The sequence below is a fragment of the Arachis hypogaea genome, chromosome 13, assembly GCF_003086295.3.
Source record: "Arachis hypogaea cultivar Tifrunner chromosome 13, arahy.Tifrunner.gnm2.J5K5, whole genome shotgun sequence".
Classification (NCBI taxonomy): domain Eukaryota; kingdom Viridiplantae; phylum Streptophyta; class Magnoliopsida; order Fabales; family Fabaceae; genus Arachis; species Arachis hypogaea.
Window position 1 is genome coordinate 144,549,572 of NC_092048.1, and position 18,785 is coordinate 144,568,356.

General features: G+C 28.1%; 1 protein-coding gene across 4 annotated transcripts; it reads right to left on the minus strand.

The window, feature by feature from the left end:
• Positions 1 to 4,845: 4,845 nt before the first annotated feature.
• On the minus strand, positions 4,846 to 8,267 carry LOC112792608 (agamous-like MADS-box protein MADS4). Of its 4 annotated transcripts, none has more exons than XM_025835920.3 (8): positions 7,958 to 8,267; positions 6,591 to 6,675; positions 5,957 to 6,024; positions 5,776 to 5,875; positions 5,650 to 5,691; positions 5,517 to 5,558; positions 5,291 to 5,427; positions 4,846 to 5,195 (listed from the first exon to the last, which is right to left on the minus strand). In XM_025835920.3, the coding sequence occupies exons 1-8, from the start codon at positions 8,140 to 8,142 to the stop codon at positions 5,120 to 5,122; spliced, it is 735 nt and encodes a 244-aa protein (XP_025691705.1). In that variant the 5' UTR covers positions 8,143 to 8,267; the 3' UTR covers positions 4,846 to 5,119. The 4 variants fall into 4 exon arrangements, with proteins under 4 accessions (XP_025691705.1, XP_025691704.1, XP_025691706.1 ...); XM_025835919.3 differs by having other exon boundaries at positions 5,291 to 5,430; XM_025835921.3 differs by having other exon boundaries at positions 5,291 to 5,430; positions 6,597 to 6,675; positions 7,958 to 8,266.
• Positions 8,268 to 18,785: the final 10,518 nt, after the last annotated feature.

Consider the following 18,785-nt stretch of genomic DNA (forward strand, 5'->3'; position numbering starts at 1 on the left):
TGATAAAAAGAATAATCTAGATAACATAACTTAATCTCTAGGGCAAACAAACTTTGGCATCCACGTACTCAGCCGGAAAGCTTAATTCTATAAGCACTAGTATATAATAAGAAAGGGAATGCTCCCATAAAACGTCTATTTTTTAAAGATATTTTTTAATAATTAAAATTTAACATATATAATTATTTAAATTGTGTTATTTTTGTCAAAATTAGGTTTGACAAATTAATTTAACTGAAAAATAGTGAATCAAATTTTAAATTAGTCTAAATTAATATTATATTTTTTATAAAAAATGACTACAATATTTCTATTATATAAAATGATTAAAATACTCTTATTATATATATTAATTTTGAGAATTCTAAATTTTAGTCATTTTTTTCTCTGTCGTAATAGGATTAGAATTTAAAATTTTCAAAATTAATATATATATATATATATATATAATTAAAATAGGAATATTTTAGTTGTGTTTTATAATAGAGATATTATAGTCATTTTTTATAAAAAATATTAATTTATACCGGTTCAAAATTTAATTTATTAATTTTTTTGCTAAACTGATTTATCCAATCTAATTTTAATAAAAATAATATAATTTAATTGATTATATCTATTAAATTTTAATTTTTAAAAAATATCTTTAAAAAATAACGTTTTTAACATCTTTATTTAAGTGACTCTAAAAAAAATAAAAATAGTAAAAAAAATTGTCAAATAATGAAGCTACATATTCTGAAATATCATATGTTTCTAATCATTTATTTATTAGAATGGTAATCACATGAAGATAAAAATTTGGGTAAAAAAAATGTGAAAATACAAATTGAAGGAGAGGGACTATACTGATTGATCAAATTGAAATTGAATTCTAACATATTCTGTTATTTTTATGTTATCTTTTTAAAATATAAAAGAAGTTGTCCAATTATAAACAAACACAATTGAAATAAAAATTAGGTAAATATTATGGTATTTATCATATTGTGTCTAATTTACTAAAAAACTATATATATAATATTTAATAAAATTTAAGTATTTTATTTTTATTTTAAATATTTTATTTTTTATTTTTAAAAATAAATTAAATAATTTAAATATCATAATAAAAAACACTATAAAATTCACCTAAATATTATGAATTGTCCTCGCTATTTTGGTATCTGTTTTGGGATAGAAATCTAGGAAGTACCGATACGACACACGACACGACACGAATACGCCGACGCATTCTTTTTATAAAAAATTAAATACGACACTTTTAGGATATGTTGTGAATTAAAATTTAAATAATATATTAAATTAATAAAATATCATATTGTAAATATAAGAATAAATATAATTGAATAAAAAAGTTTTAAAATTATGCAATTATTAATAAAATAAAAAATTTTAATCTACTCTTGCCATCTCGTTAACAGAAAATGTATCAATTTCTTCTCCTCCAAACTCATCATTTGCAAACACCACAGCTTCCATCATCTGCAAACACCACCCACCACACAATGTAGTTCTTTCGTTCGTCTTTAACCTCTGTATCTTCTATTCTTTTTCTTCAATATAACGCAAAGAATCAAGAACGGCTAAACTAGTGAGTAAATAAGCTATCAAAGACAAACGGTAAATAGATGTAGGTTTTGATTTATTAATTATTTTATTTTTAAATTTAAATTTTGATTTGTTTTAATTTTAGAATATTTTAAAATTAGAAAGAAAAAATTGGTTAATCAGGCCATAAAATCACAAAATCAATTGAAGATTTACAGTCCAATAAAAATATCCGTCTCATGAACATCTGAATTGGGTCGGATTGGTTCGGATTCGTGACAGCTCCACCAAAATTCTGCACCACAAGAAGACACGCCGTCAATATGCTCGTTTAAAGTATCTATCATGTGTCAGCATCGAATTCGTGTCCGATACAAATGCACCAGCAGCACGAGAGAATCCGTGGGTTTCTAGATGCGTGCTAAATAGTAAGACTTTCAATATTGCATTGCTATAACAAGATAATCACTAGTGTGCGCAAGTTCCATACCTTGGAATTAGATTTCAATACCTCAGATTTCATGGATACTGCTGGTGCAACATTCATGAGCCAGAAATTATTTTTAATATAGAGATAAAAATAATATTTTAATTGAATATTAATATTTAAAATATATTATAGAACTGTAGTCTGTAGATGTGTAAAAAAATATGTTCAACATGTATTTTTGTGTTGGCTAAAATGTTGATATGTGTTCAATACACAAGGTGTGTATTGATTATTTACTTACAAAATTCATTTACTTGTAATTACACTAAATAATTTTATTTTTAACAAAAATATCAATATTTTTATATATAAAAAAATTAACCCCATGGGTCGTTTATTTTCTAATAATGGAAGAAAACAAACAACTTTGGCATATATAATGATATCTAAACTATAATGAACTTGGATATTGACCTGGCGAAACTTTGAGTTGCCTTATAAAAAATGTGATCCAACCCTTGTTCAAAGCATAATGCCAGCAAATTATGTGCATTTCTGGCTATCAAACCCATTATTTAAATAGCTTTTTTTGGCTCTTAATTTTTACTCATAACGATGTATGTTCGAGCTTCATCATTTTTGCAAATGATATCTGGACTGTTCTCAAGTTTTCAGTTATATCTTGTATGTATCGCAAGTAGTTCATGCTAATTAATAAGCAAACAAATTGTCGGCACAAGGGAACAAAAGAAAATGGCGCATAACTCGAAATTACCTTTTGAAGTCAAGCTTTTACTCAATAGATTAACATGTTACACGTACAGGACTTGCAAATAGATTTTCCGTACAACACCAAAAGCCAACTTCAGAAATCCGTATATCTTAAAAAAGAAAAAGAAAAAAGACAACTAACTAAAAGTATTTTACGGTATTTGATAAGAAAATAAAAAAATTTAATATATTAGATACATATATAAAATTTTTTATATTTATAATAATTTTTAAAAATTCATTTAAGATATTAAAATCCATGAAAATTATCAAAGCCTTTATTTATTTTGAAGCGATTGGTTAGTCATTAGTCAGTATTTTAAAATAGAATTTAGTGCATGCTTCAGTTGATAGAAAAAAATAAATTAAAAATAATTTTTTTATTTTTTAATATATTTAGTAAATTTTTATTAGTAAAAATAAAATATTAAAAAAATAAAAATTATATTTTTTTAAAAAATTATAATTTATATTTTTTTAAAATATTTTTAAAAAAATATTTGTTACATAATAAATAAATAAAAAGTATTTTTATATTTTATTAAGAGAAAAGTCTCTTGTCTTAGGAGAGTCTTGGTGAATGAGTTAAAAAGGGTGAAGAAAGATAGAAATTTTTTGGAACTATGCAGTCTAAAATTTTTGGTAGTTACCCCTTATAATATTTTTAAAGTCAATTATGATACTAGTGTTCTCCCAAACTCTCTTATAGCGGGTTTTAGATGTATTATCCGTAAATATTATGGCACTTGGGTGCTAAGTAGTTCGGAACGTCTGCCCTTTAATTCAACTTTTAAGAATAAGTTATTGGCAGTTTTGATTATGATTGCATGGAAAGTTGGTTATGATTGAATGGTCTTATGATTGCATAAAAAATTGGTTATGATTTTCTTATTTATAAAATTGATTCTATAGAGGTATATCTTTTACTGAATAATATTATCAACTATATTACAAGTGATAATATGAATATTAAGAAAAAAATTATAAAATTATTAAATAAAAATTAAAAAGTGTCATTCACTTGAGTTAGAAAAAAAAAATTAATATCACTGATTGTCTAACTAAAATAGGAGATAAGAGTATTTATTTTCGATCAGTATAGATTAACAAGTAATGATCTCAAGCAAATTTGGTTAAAAAATTTTGCTGTGTAGTCTTTTGAAATGGTGTTTTTGCTTATTTTAGTTTTTGTTACAAACACAAAAAAAATCATTATATCTAAATATAATTAAAAAATAATAAATATTTTTATATAAAATATCTAAATATAAAATTATTTTTATTTTTTTATAATTTTTTTAAAAAAATATTATTTTTTAAAAATTCATCAAAATAAACCCTTAATTAAAGAATTAACATATTAGTTTTGACTCATCTCACAAACTGAACTTAACAGAATAAAACAATATTAATAATTTTATATCTATCAACAAACTACACCGTTTTAGCTAATGAGTAATAGCTCAAATGACATGGTCTCCCATATTCAATTAAGAAGTTGCGGGTTCGAATCTCCTATCTTTCGTAAAAAAAAAAAAAAAAAACTACACCGTTTTAACCTAAAGAAGCTACTACTAACTATTAGTCCTTTGAGGTAAACGAAGAAAGCAAGCAAGGTACCTACTACTACTCTATAGATATACCTGTCACCGCTGCACATGTCGGCGAGCTTGCCGTTGCCGGAGAACACTAGCACCGCCACGTTTCCGTCACAGAATCGACAGCTCACGAGCTATCTTCATTAGTCCGTTCTTCTCTTGGAGAATCTCACCACCCTCCTCTTCCCCATTCCGATCGATCTCCTAAACCCTAACTACCTAGTAACTGCCTAGCTCGCTCCCCTTCTCCAAAAAGAAATCAGCAACCATCCTTAACTTGACACGTGTCTATTTGCACGTGCTTCCTCCATTTATCCGGATTTCTAATTTTCGATCGCACGTGTCACCATGATTCAAAGCCGGGGCCTTAATCCGTTAAGGAAGGTTTATGCACTTATCACTTATAATTAATGATGACTAATTGACTAAACTACTCCATCTTAAAAATATCTTAGCAAAACTCAACGTGTAACAATTTAAATGCAAGCACAAGAGTTAGAGAAGCAAACAAATAATTATTCTATTATGAGAAATTAAAGTTAACACAGCAAAGAAGTGCAGTTTTTATGAGAGTACACAGAGAACAGCACTGCTTATATGTAGTGTCCATACTAGCCAGTAGAAAATAAGAATTATAATAAGTCCATTACATGCCAAAGCGATTTTTTTCTTTTTTCTTTTTTTGTTTGTGAAATAAAATTGAAAATAAACGAGATAGATATATGAAGCTGGAGTGGGTGTCACAAGGCATGGAGCTTGGTATATTCATCTATGGTAGCCATCCTCCCATGTAATTGCCCATGCTTGGGCCTGCCGTCACCACTGATACTGGATCAGGCTGATATCTGCCCTTGCAAAAATTCAAAACATGATTCTATTGTAATAATCAACAAGTTCAGACAAATTATGATATATTATAGAAGAATTGGTGCATACATACCCAATTTGTAAGGTAGGCTCACAATCCAATTGCTGGAAAAGAGGATCGGGCTGAGGTTGAGGTGGATGGCGGGCATATCCCATATCATCAACACCACCAGGATTCAGCTGCATTGGATTTATTTGATACCCTTCCAACTGCTAGATTTGGGTGATTCACAATTATATTCTTCTACTTTGCAATTATTTTAAGTTAACTGGTGATTTGGGAGATTGATATTTCTTACCCTTTGTCTGAGAGCCCTGTTAGCCTCACTTAGCAAGTGTTCCTACACAAAACATAGAGGCTGGTCATGAGCAAATAATAATCATCCAATGCAAATTAAACACACCATGCAAGCATAATGGATCACATAATACCTTACGTTGAAGTTCCGATAGCTGATCCAGCATGAATTGGGTCTGTACAGGAAACCACAATTGCAATATTAATAATGACTTTCTTCATTGTTACATACAGTGAAACGCATGAGTGAGATTACATACCCTTGTGGATCTGATTAGCTTCAACGACGAATCTAGCTGCCTTTCCAGTGACTCCAGCTCTTTGCTGCTTAGAGGGCCAAGATCTTCTCCCATCAGGTTTCTAATAACATACACATCATGTTAAAGGATTCCATCAACATACAGAGCATCAATTCAATTCAATATATGTATGTGTATATACCTCTGGGACCTTTGTAGGGCTTCATAACGTGCCTTCAGCTTCAAGTATTCTTGTTGACTGCTTAATTCCTACATTCATAATGCCACAAAAATGCTTTCATAACTCAATTGCGCGCTCTAACACACTTTGTAAGCAAGGCATGATCTGAATCATTCACCTTCTTATAAAGGTAGAGACATTTGATCAAGTATTTTTGTTTAGTTTTTCTTTTTATGAAAATAGACACTATTACTACCAAATAGTCTTTGCTTGCAACATAAACACCGCCCTTCTTTTCTTTTTTATTTTTATATAGAGGAAGTTAGTATATAATATTTATAGATTATTACCACGAATTATACTATAGATTTTTTTTTTAACATTTTTATTGTTCATGTACCTAAATTTGTGCTGAAAGTCAAATGAGAAGACAAAAATAAGCTAAAATATCTATTGTTCAGAGGCACACAGTTCTGATGAATTGCAACAAATGATACTACACCATTCTTATCTATGCATATAATATAATTAATAAGTGATAATTATTATGAATTTATAAATCAATTTTTTCGATCCCGTTATAGTAAAACTCGAGAGATAAAAAGGAAAAAGAAATTGATGAAATTAAAGAGGATAATATGTTGGGACTATTCACCATTACCAAGGCTTCCCTAGTTGACACATTAGTTTCCGGTGCTCCATAGTTACATTTCTGGTACCTCTCTAGTGTTTTCAGCATGCTGCATGTACAAACCAAATAAGAAAAAACATTAAAAATCATTGAATAAATTAGTACATGTCATACACTCCTTGGTACTTAATACTTACAAACGGATCAAACATATCTTGAATAAACTACATTCCACAACACCATATGAATATTATTACTATTGCCTAACATTAATGCCAATTAAGGACAATTATGCCATCTCCATCCTCTGTTAATATAATACTTAATGCATCTTCATTCTCATTTTGAATTAAAATAAGTAGTAACCAAATAAAAGATTGTAAATTTACTCTAATTTATACTAATACTAATTAATTAATTAATTAACCCTGCATGTTAAAGCATCACAGTATGTATAGTAATGAGAAACTTGTTCGGTAGAAAAGAGTGAGTAGTAGTATTTGTTGACAAGAGATTATTGCCTTGGTTCATGACTGTGAAACATGACAAAAAAAACTTTTTAAACCCAGAAATAAACTGGTAGAACATTGCAAATACTTTTGGTTACAGTCAGATCTAAAAAAGAACCAAACTATAAGCAAACTGAAGAAGAAAAAGAAAAGGTATGTAGGAGGAATGAAGTGATTGAAGAGAAAGAGGGGGGTCAAGTCAAGTAATGAAATGGAATGGAAGCACGCAAGAAGAGACCATTCTGATTTGTGATTTCACAAAATGTCTCTATCATGAAATGATCAATTGAAAAACCATTTAAGTTGCCGTCACAAACATCAAGAGAAGACAAGTGATTTACAAGGAAAAGCAAGTTCTTCAAATTAAAAGCCTTTGGTCATGGCTGTGTTTCCAAGAACAAACCCCAGGTAACCCAACCAACCAACCAAGAGCTTCACCCCAAAATGATAATTTTTTTTTTTTTATTTACAAGAAAGAAACCAAGCCACGGCAGCATAAGAAATTAGAGGGAAAAAAATATAAAATATAAAAAAGGACTAAAAATAGGAGAAGAAAAGAGAAAGAGGAAACCCTAGACATTGAAAAAAGAGCTGAATTTTGGAAGCAGATGAGATCTGTGAATAAGCAAAGAAAAATGAAAAAAATTGAATACAACAGTGATGGGCGTTGATGGCGTTTCCAGTTGCAGATCTAACAGCTATAAGATTGCAGAAAAACTCTAGGTGCTATAAACGCCGAGACATTCACCGAAACGGAAAGAGTGGATGAGTGTATAAAGCAAATTCTACTTTATCACGTTTAGTGAGATTTGGAGATCTCGGTTAGCAGCATAAAGGTATGTGAGAAGAGAAGAGTCCTTTTTTTGTGTTTAAGAGTGATACCTTGAACTGCTGCAAAACTCGTACAGTTTTCCCCTATTGGAGAAGATGATGAGAGCAACCTCAGCATCACAAAGAACTGAAAGCTCATACGCCTTCTTCAGTAGCCCGTTTCTTCTCTTTGCAAAGGTCACTTGCCTGTTGATCTTGTTCTCAATTCTCTTCAACTCTACCCTTCCCCTTCCCATCTCTCTCTCTCTCAATATTATTATGGTTCTCACTTCTCAGGAAAAGAAAAAGAGAAGAGTGTATATTATTATTATTATTATAGACATAGACACACTGGATGGGGGGATTAATAAGAAGAAGAGGAAAAGCATGTTAATGAAGCCCTAATGCAATCTCAAATATGCTTCATTCTCTCTCCACCTGTCACTTTCTCTCAGCTGCTATGTTGTGTTTAACACACTGCTAACTCAATGACAGCGACACCCACCCCGCTTAATTAGCTTACTGGATATTAATTCAATCTCTAATCCTATTGTATTTTCACCACTTCTCTCTTCCTACACGTAAACTATACCTAATAATCCAACATTTCTTCAATAAATCTCTTCTTTAATTCTATACTTATGTTTTCCAACACTTTTTTTTTATAATATTAATTCATTTGTTATACTTACGTAGGGTCTATCTATTGAAATGAACTCACATTATTACACAAAAACAATAACAAGTATCATCAGTTGTGTGTTCTATTATTTTTAAAATCTCATAGCGCACTGTTATATCTTATATTTTCTTTCTTTGATACTAATTATCTATATTGTTTCATTTTTTACATTTTACCTGAAAATTGGATTAACAACGATTACTAATTAGGATAACTTCAGATCAAATTATGGCTTAGAAAACTGAGTTTGTCTTAATTGAAATCAAAGTCGGTTTACTACTGTTCAACACGTCTTTTGTACAGTCCTAATGTCCTATATATAGTGATACATTTTCTTGTAAAAAAAGAAAATGTGACCATTTAACTAATTTCAACCCCCTCACTGTTATTAAATAAATCGACCGAAATATATTAAAATTAATTATTAGAATAAAATATACATTAAAATATAAAATATATATTAAAAATAAGTTAAATTATATATATGTGTATATAAATATATATTGATTAGTTTTAGTAGCTAATTTTAGTATGTAAATAGTATTTTTTAAATAAATTTATTAGTGCTAGCTATTCACTTACATGATTAATTCAAAGAATCATGAATATCTTAAAATATTATATTTTAGAAATTATATTTTTAGGGGGTCAAAAACTTGTAATAATTAGTAGTATTTTTAGTTGAATCTATATATTGGTCTAATTAAGTTGTGTTGACATGGGCATTATTAGTTAGAGTTTGAATTTGAATAGAAAACTTAATTGGGTAAAATTAGTGGTTAACCGTGTTGAAAGTGGGGTTGAAAGAAAGATGAGAGTGGATGATGAAATGATGAAAAGGATGATGATGATGATAATGGAAAACTAGGAGAATAGTGGGAGAAACCCTTTTTAGGGAGGGAGGGGGGTTGGTGTATTGAATATTGATGAAGAAGGAATAGAGAGAGATAAGAGGGTTTGAATAGAATTCATGTATAATATACAATGCCACGTGTCAAAAAATGAAGGTAGTGAGGGGCCTCATTATTTACTCCAGAGTCCTGAACAATTTCTAGTTCCAGCAATCATGTGACTTAACCTTAAGAAGATGAACACTCCTTGTCGTACTTCCTATGTTCTTAACTCCTCTATTTACCTAAATACCCCTACATCGTACTTTTATTATTTCTCTTTCTTCCTACATCCTTCTAATAATGCTTTTCATACTTCTCTTCTTAATTAATTGAATTCCAACAAATAATAAAATGTAATGTCAGAGTTAGACCCTAGCTATTGTTGTAGGAGGAAACAAACTTCCAAACCTATTCACAGTAAGGTGTTATCATTTTCCACATTGCACCTTCAAAGCATTGCCTTCATATGTATTCTCTCTCAATCATGGAAGTTTCTAGCTGGGTTCCTTTGGTAGAGAATGTACCAGAGAAAATAAGGGGGAAGGGGGAAGGGGGGGGAGGGGGATAATATTGAAATTTGATACCAAAGGGGTTGCATATACAAAGTGTAATACTTTAAAATTTATATTTTCGAAATATTATTTTTTCTATTGAACGTTAGTTATCTGCTGTGGAATATAATTAGTCGAATAAGTGTCCGTTGTAAAGTTTTAAAAATTACTTCTTTTATAGTTTTTAACCTATAAAAAATAATAGTATTAATACCTGATATAATTTTTAAAATTAAATTATAATTTTTTTAAAAATTATTTAAATATTTATAAAAAAATTATAAAAAATAACTTTTTTCATTAAAATCTTTTTATTATATTTCTTTTATAATAAATACTTTTAAAACTAAAAAATTAAATATAAAATAACTTATTTATAAGTTATTTTTAATATAAACATTTATTGTTTAAGTTATTTTAAAAAAAATTGGCTAAAAAATCAATCTTTAATTAGTTAATACTAATCAAAATTTTAATATATTTTTTAAAATTCTCATTTTTTAAAAGATCTAGAATTTATAGTATATAGTTTATAATTTAGAAGTTAAAATCTAAAATTTAAGATAAAATCAAAAAATTTAAAAATTAGTTTTCTAGTTGAATTCTATTATAAAATTAAAGAAGAAACTAATGATATAAATTTTTTTTGGTTGCCCACAGTATCTCCTAATCTGACAGGACAAGAATTAATCCGTCGCGGATCGAAACTCCATTTAAGGGTTTGCTGTTTGTTAATGGGTTGCTGCATGCACAAGGTGTGATTCAAACCCCCACACTTGCTTAAGCGGACGAGTGAGCTGACCACTCAACCAACCCAAATTGGTTTAATGATATAAATTTCTATAATCAAGAAATGTAAACGGAAAATCAACTTTATAAAGGTGACATAGAGAATGGCTTTGAGAACTTTAATTTTCAACCAAGTTATTAATTTCATCACGACTAAGCAAAACCAAACTTTCCCCTATTGTTAAGAGAATCAATGTGTTGGATAACAATTTCCCTTACTATTTTATAAATGGCATAATTATCTTGGATCAGTGATTTATCTTGTAACCAAAAATCAAAATCAAGCGAAGACCAGATTTACGATAAATGAGATGAATCCATGTTAGTTCATACGACGTTAACAAGAGTTTATTTTAAATCTGTTTGATATTTTTGTATAAATTTTTTTATTTGTCTTTTTTTTTTGGAATTTACTAAGGATAGGATTAAATTTTAGATCTTTTAGACACATAATTTTAATACTATATTATAAAATTATTTTTTAATGTAAACTTACAAAAAAATAACGTATAAATAATTATATTTTTTAAAAGAGTACCAATATTTTATTTATTTATTTTGTTATTTAATTTCAGCGTGTTATTGGTTTTGACAAGTGTGTGAATGAGATCGACTAGTCAATTTTTGCGTAGTATTGGAGTTTAACATAGTAATTAGTAAAAATTACTAATAAATTGATTTATGAAATTGATGATGAATTAATTAAATAACGTTATTGATGGGCATATTCAATTATTGGAAGCTACTAATAAATGAGAATAATAATAAAATTAGTAAAGAAAGCATTGAAAATTCCACCATAGCTTTGAAGGGACATTTACCGAACGCCGACCTAGCTGATGGGAATGAACCAATAAGAGTATTAGGAGAAATTCTTAAAACGGTTAGAGATCATGTTCTGCTTCACACGAGGTGGGAAAAAACGTACCCCTATGCAACTAGACATGTTATTACCTTTGCTGCCAAAACATCCTCGTCTACCATTATCGTTCTTCATACCTTATTTTGTGGAAAATTTTGGAAACCCAACATCATGGCTTCAATTTGTGACATGCCAAATTAGTGCTTTATTTGTCAGAATCTACCAAGCTTTATTTATTTACATACATCTTATGTTTCTATGCGACTAAGTAAAAATAACAACTCTTTTAACTTGAAGCAACAAAATTAACTTTAGCCGGATATGTATTCTTTTGGCATTAATTAAGTAATAACTATTTCCTTTTGGTTAAATATGTTATAACTGGTTAATATTTAAACAAGAACGGATATAGCATCATTATTATTTATATATATATGCAAGTAAAATGGATTAGACCGAATTGAGTTATATTAGAATCTAGAGAGGAGGATGTCATATATGCATGTATTAAAATAAAATAGCATGCAACAACATATATAGAAGAAACAGACCAAGAATGAAATTAATCATGCATATATCTTTAGAAGACCAAATAGATATGAGTTTTTCTGTTTATATACACGTGTAATAATAGCTTGCATCAAGTTGGGAAAACTTTTGTTAACAAGAGTCAAATGCTAAGTAATTAAAGACTAAATTAAGTATCATCTTTCAGGTGTTACAACTTATAAACATATAGATGGTGAGACAGAGCAGGAGAAAAATGTCTGTAGAGTAGATAATTTACGTTAACATGTATTCTATGTATGACATAGGGTTCCCCCCCCCCCCCTTCCCTTCCCTTCCCTTTGTTTGATGGCTGCACTTGAGTTTTAAAGATTTCATCAAATTATGAATTGTTAAAGGTTTCTTAGCTATACTTTTTTGTTAAGTTTGACATTCGCACTAGGCCACTAGTAGTTTGACATTTATTTATGAGGAGTGTTAGAGCAGCGACTTTTGTGTTTTGTAACCATCAATTGGTCATTAATATTATTTTTAATTGTGTGAGATTAAATTTAATAGTGTGAAATCATTCATTTTTTATGGTTAAATACTGGCAAACTTTTTAAAAAATTGCTGTCGCCGAAATTTTTTTTATTTAAAGTGTATATATTGTCAATCTTAAACTAATATAAGTTGTGCAAAATAATATTGAAAAAGTAATAAAATATTAAATAAATATAAGGAATTCATTTTTATTTAGTTAACATCAGTCAAAATTTTAATTGTAAAATTACTTTTTTTCAATTCTATTTTTTAAAGATTTAGGATTAGGATTTATAATTTAAAATACACTAATCATGTGATTTGATCCTAAATTGAAACAGATGGTCTTATAAGTTGTGTTATTCCAACAATTTAAAATTGTCCAAGTGAATGTAGAAAAGTGGGAGCACACGTGGAGCAAAGCGGCAATCTCAAGTGGAACAGAAAGAAAAGCATAGATTAGTGAAATTACCGGTTTGTTTTATGTTGATAAAGAAAAAGTAGAAATGGGATTGGGGCCACTATTGCACACATATGAATCCGTACATATGAGAGTGAAGAAAAAAGGAGAAAAGGGTCTTATTAGAATTGATATGATATGGGGGACCAAGCTAAAGCTAAGGGCAAAGGCAAAGGCAAATAGTACAGCAATGGGAAGGGAGGAATCCCACTCCCACATGGGCTATCCTTCAGGGACAATTAATTAAACTCTGTGACATTGTAGAATGTGGTCCATTTTTAATATAATGCTGAGTGGTGGGCCATGCCAATTGCCCAATCACCCTTCAGCATTTTAGCTTCATACAAAAGGATCATTCACACGCCCATCTTTCCTCTTCTTACTACACATGCATAACACCCTAAGTACCATTTTAGTCACTAAAATATAAATTAAAAATATTTTTCATTTTTAACTTTTTTTACACACCAAATTATTTCTAAAATTTAAAATTATTCTTTTATTTACATATTAAAATTTCAGATCAAATTACTCATAATAAAAATTATAAAATAAAACAAAAAAATAAGAAAAAAAAGTATATCTACTCATACAAAAAAAAAGAAAAAAATGAAAAAAGAAACAAGAAGAAAAACCTATTCATAATTCACTTCTACTTCCGTTTTCACCATCATTTTTATATGATTTTAGTCTTTAAAATATGAAAAATTTTAAAATCAAATTAAATTTAAGAATAATTTTATATATAAAAAATATTAAAACTATACTTAACTCCACCCTAAATCATAAAACACGTTATTAACTTTTAAAAGCAAGTGAAAATTAAAATGTAGTGCAGGTATATATAACTCATTTTTAAAACTTTTTTATTAAGTAAAAAAGTATTGTATTCTTTGTCTAATTAAACAAATTTTAATTTAGTCACAAAAAAAACAAATTTTAATTTTTTTATTTATTATATTTTATTACAAAATTTAGATTTAAAATTTAAGATTTAATAAAAATAATATTTAGAAAATAGCGTGCTGTTTATTTGATTGGAAATGTGGTGGTAGTAGTAGCTAAATTATTTTACGAATTGCAGAGTATTGCACACGAGGTGGCACATAGTTGTGTGTGTTGTGTTGCATTGTCATAGTGCCACAAAAATCTGAGTAACTGCCTCAATACTTGGTTTGATAGAGACCACCGACCACCTATGTAGATGCCTTTACTTCCATTCAATCATGTTGCCCCACTTGGTGTGCCTTTAATTTCCCAATCTACCCTACATTTTTCCATATTTAATTAACACCAATACTATCTTCTTAATTAACTCATGCAATGTGTCGTCAATGTCAATTCATCATTTCTATCTACTCTTTTACTACTATCTTATGTAACACTCATACAATCCCTTTTTTTTAATTTATTATATTGAATAATAATTTTTGTATAGTAATGCGTGGTAATTTCTTTTGAAAAATTACCCGAAAGAAGCAACCTTCGGTTGATCTTAATCTGTATATGGTGGAAGAAAATCATGACCAAGATACAGAAAATGTGCATATGTGGAGCTATATATGTACGACTTTGCGACTTTGGTGAAAACAAGGAATGTAACAAAGTCAAAGGGAAATTTTCTAACTAGTTGTTTCTTTTTTTTTTCTTTTATTATTTATCTTTGAAGTTTGAACTGCAATTGCAACTCGATTGGGAAGGACAGTAGAAGTGGAAGAGCCTTTGTTCTTGTTGGGCCACAAAAGTGGTCATGCTATATCACACCATCAAAATTTTCCATCACACAACAAATATATTAAAGGATCAGAAAAAACATTGAAAATTGCAACATCTTTGTTCTACAAAACTAGAGAGCATTTCACCCTAATAAGGTAATGTAATGTCACACTACCATTATTAGTCACCTATAAACTATTTTCATGCGCGCGCGTGTGTCATGGCTGGACTTAAATGTTTCTACAAAATATTATAATGTTTTAATTTTAAAATTTATGCGTGCAATAAAATATTTATCTTTTAATATTTTTTTCTTGTTTTCTAATTACCGTATTATTTAGGATTAAATATGCTTTTGATAATAGAAAATTTTTGTGTATATATTACCTACAATCATAAACTTAATATAAGAAAAAACAAGCAAACTAACTAGCCAATTAAATTTAGGTCCAGTTTAGGTCCAGTTTAGGTAAACAGTTTAATTAAATTTCTTTTAAAAAGATAGTTTAAATAATAAATACTTATATTATATTATAAGTAACTTATAAATAAGTTATTTTGTATCTGATTTTTTAATTCTAAAATTACTCATTTTAAAGAATTGTGATAAAAAAAACTTTTTATTATGAAAAAGTCATTTTTTTAATTTTTCCATAAATACTTAAATAGCCTATTAAAAAATTATAATTTGATTTCGAAAATTATACCAGACATTAATATTATACATTTTCATAAGTTAAAAGTTAAAAGAATTACTTATAAACCTATTTAAAAGACCCTAAATATGCTCTTTTTTGTCAATGAAATTAAAATTAAAAATGGAAATAGAGTTATTAATTAAAAATACGGTTGGTCATTTGATTATTTATTTTTTGAAAAGAAAGAATTGAGGATGATGAAGTAATTATGGGAGTAGAATGCAAGTAAAAGTTTGTTTAGGTTTCAAAATCAGTGAGTTGAGGGGAAATTAATGGTTAGAATTGAAGTGGATGATGAATGATAGAGAGGGTTGTTGAATGTTGATGAGATTCAGAAGAAAAAGGGGGAATAGGGAGAGTGGGCCCGTATCTATGAGGATGTAGGTGTAGTAATAGGGTGGGGGACCATTCATATTCCAAAGCCCAAAGAGTTGAATGTTGTGGGGCCCATTTAGAACAAGGGCTGCCAGAAACTTTTCCTATTTGGGCCGAACACTATCTGCGTCAACAATAATAACACGTGGACCTTATTCCATTTTTGGAAAGTTCCCTTTCAACAAGTCACGTCCCAACTCACAAGTGCCCCCTCACTTCTCATTTCTCAACACCTTCTTTAAAGACCTCTTATTTCACCACTCTCACTATTATCTTCTTCTTAAAATAAATGTTTTTTTTTTTACTTTTTATGTTTTTTCAAAAATTACTATATCTAATATTTAGTTTCATATAAGAGTTTAATTTTAATTTACTAATAATATAAATTATTTTATATTATTATTTAATGACTATTTATGTATTGATTGTTAAAAGTAGTTATTTTTGCTAAATATCATATGTAAAACATTTAAAATTAAATATTTTTTTTAAAAAAAATTAATTAAAATGTATTTTAAACATAGAATAAAGTGACACTAAAGATTCAACACGAATGTCAATATAATAATGTATAAAAAAAATAGATATTTAAAACTTTTTTTTTTCTCTTTATTCTTGGTATTTCCAGTAGTGTTATGAAACCATCCTCTAATAATATTTAAGAGATTTTAAGAGCAATTATGTGTTACTATCGATCACTAACTAATAACTTACCGTTTTATATAATATTAGTCAAATCTTAATCATACAAATTAAAGCTACATATCTTAAAATTAAAAAGAATGTTTCATATATAATAAAGCAGGGCACGTCACAACATTTTTAACGAATATCCTTAAAATACATATATAAATAAAGGGTAGGACAGGCCGTACAAATTGAATTTAGAATAAACCGAAACAAATTATTAAAACACTTTGCTTCGTATTTATCATTTGCAAATTATGAATTGGTTAGCTGGGTATGTTATGGTCACATACAGCTAGTGTGCTTAAAAGTTGGTAAGCTAAAATAATAAAAGACTAAAGTACACGCTGCATAGCAATTAGCAAATACATATATAATGTAAGATTCAAAAGGATACTTGGTTCTTTTCATTTGATGCATAAATAATTAAATATTAAGTACACTTTATCGCTGTTCCTTGATAATCAAAGCTTTCACTGTTTGTCACGGAGATAATGCCGGATTTGAACTTATAGTAAGACAACTTTTTAATTTTTATTGAATAAAAGAGGCTGATTTAAGTCACGTGATTCTTCTGCGTAATCCAAAAGTCAAATCGTGACTTTGAACTGGAAAAAAAAAAAGCATATCAAGAGTACCTAAAAGCAATTGCCAGTTTGTCACAGCATATCGAAATTAATGTGCTATAAGCATAAAACTGTATGGCTGATGAATGGATTGTAGTGAGGCTGCGTAAGCTTGTATTGTCGGACATGATTGATTAATCAAATATTCTTCATTTTGTTTTAGTTCATTTTTTTCGTATAAGGAGTTTAGGAAGAGCTTGGAATTCCGATATTTCAGTTATTTTAACCGTTAATCTAAATTTAAAAAATATATAATAAATATTAATTAAAATTAATCACTAAAATAATTAGAATACTGGTGTTTTAGATACATTTCAAATTTTTTCATGAGTTTAAATTTTGAAAAAAATTTCAAATATACTGGTAACACCGGTATTCCAATTATTTTAACCGTTTATTTCAATTAATATATATTATATATATTTTTTATAATTTAGATCAACAGTTAAAATAATTGAAATACCAGTATTCTTGATACACTTAAAACTCTTCCTAAATTTTGTGCACTATAATAGTATAATCAAAGGAATTAAAAAATGTTATTTGTAAAAAGAAAATCGACTATCAAATTAATTATATATATTGGTGCATAATTATTTTATTAAGTTTTAGTATATATTTTTTATTTTAATATATATATATTATATGAATGATTAATTTGATGATTAAATTTTTTTATATACATAACATTATTGAACGTAATAATAAAATGCAAAATTATGTATACCTATTATTCTTATTGTTTTTATATCTCTATCTCTAATTTGCTGTCTTAAAACAAGAACCAAACATAATGAAAATGTTCAAATAATCTGTTGATTTGTATTTTGTACTGATTCTATCATGACTAACGAAGAACTAAACAGAAAAAAAGTCTTAATTAGTAGTTGGGAAAAAAAATGTCAAGAAGTAGTTGGAAAATTTTGGTTGATACGTTGGGATAACGAATATTTTGTAGTGGAGTCAACGGCAATAGAAACAAAATGTCTGGTGTACACATAATAAGAATTTATTTTCACCTTCCAAATACAATTTTTGCCGAATAAAAGGAAAACATGACTTTCTGTACAAAAGTCTTTGTAACCCCATGCAAGGGCCTATTTTGATTCCACTGGTCATTATAGATGAAATTAGGATCGGACATTATTCTATCTTAAAATCAAAATGGTTTATATATTCATCATCAATGTATAAGACTTATTATATAGTGAAAATATTTATGAAGATTATACTAATTTAGATTTTGCTTTTACACATTAAAAAAAATGTACAGTAATTACATCAACGGAAATATCTACCTATCTTGATTCAAATGAAGTATATAGCTATAATAGCTAGGTTTCTTTGTTCCTTCATCAACAGCTTCATTGCCTAGTAGTCCCTACCTACACTAAGAAATTAAAATGGTTGCCACTAATTAATAAATTTGTAGTTTGCACATCATAAATAAAATTAAATTTAAAAGTTGTAAGAGAAAGAGTTCAATATACACTATACACACAAATTTTCTTAAATTTTATAGTTATGCTATA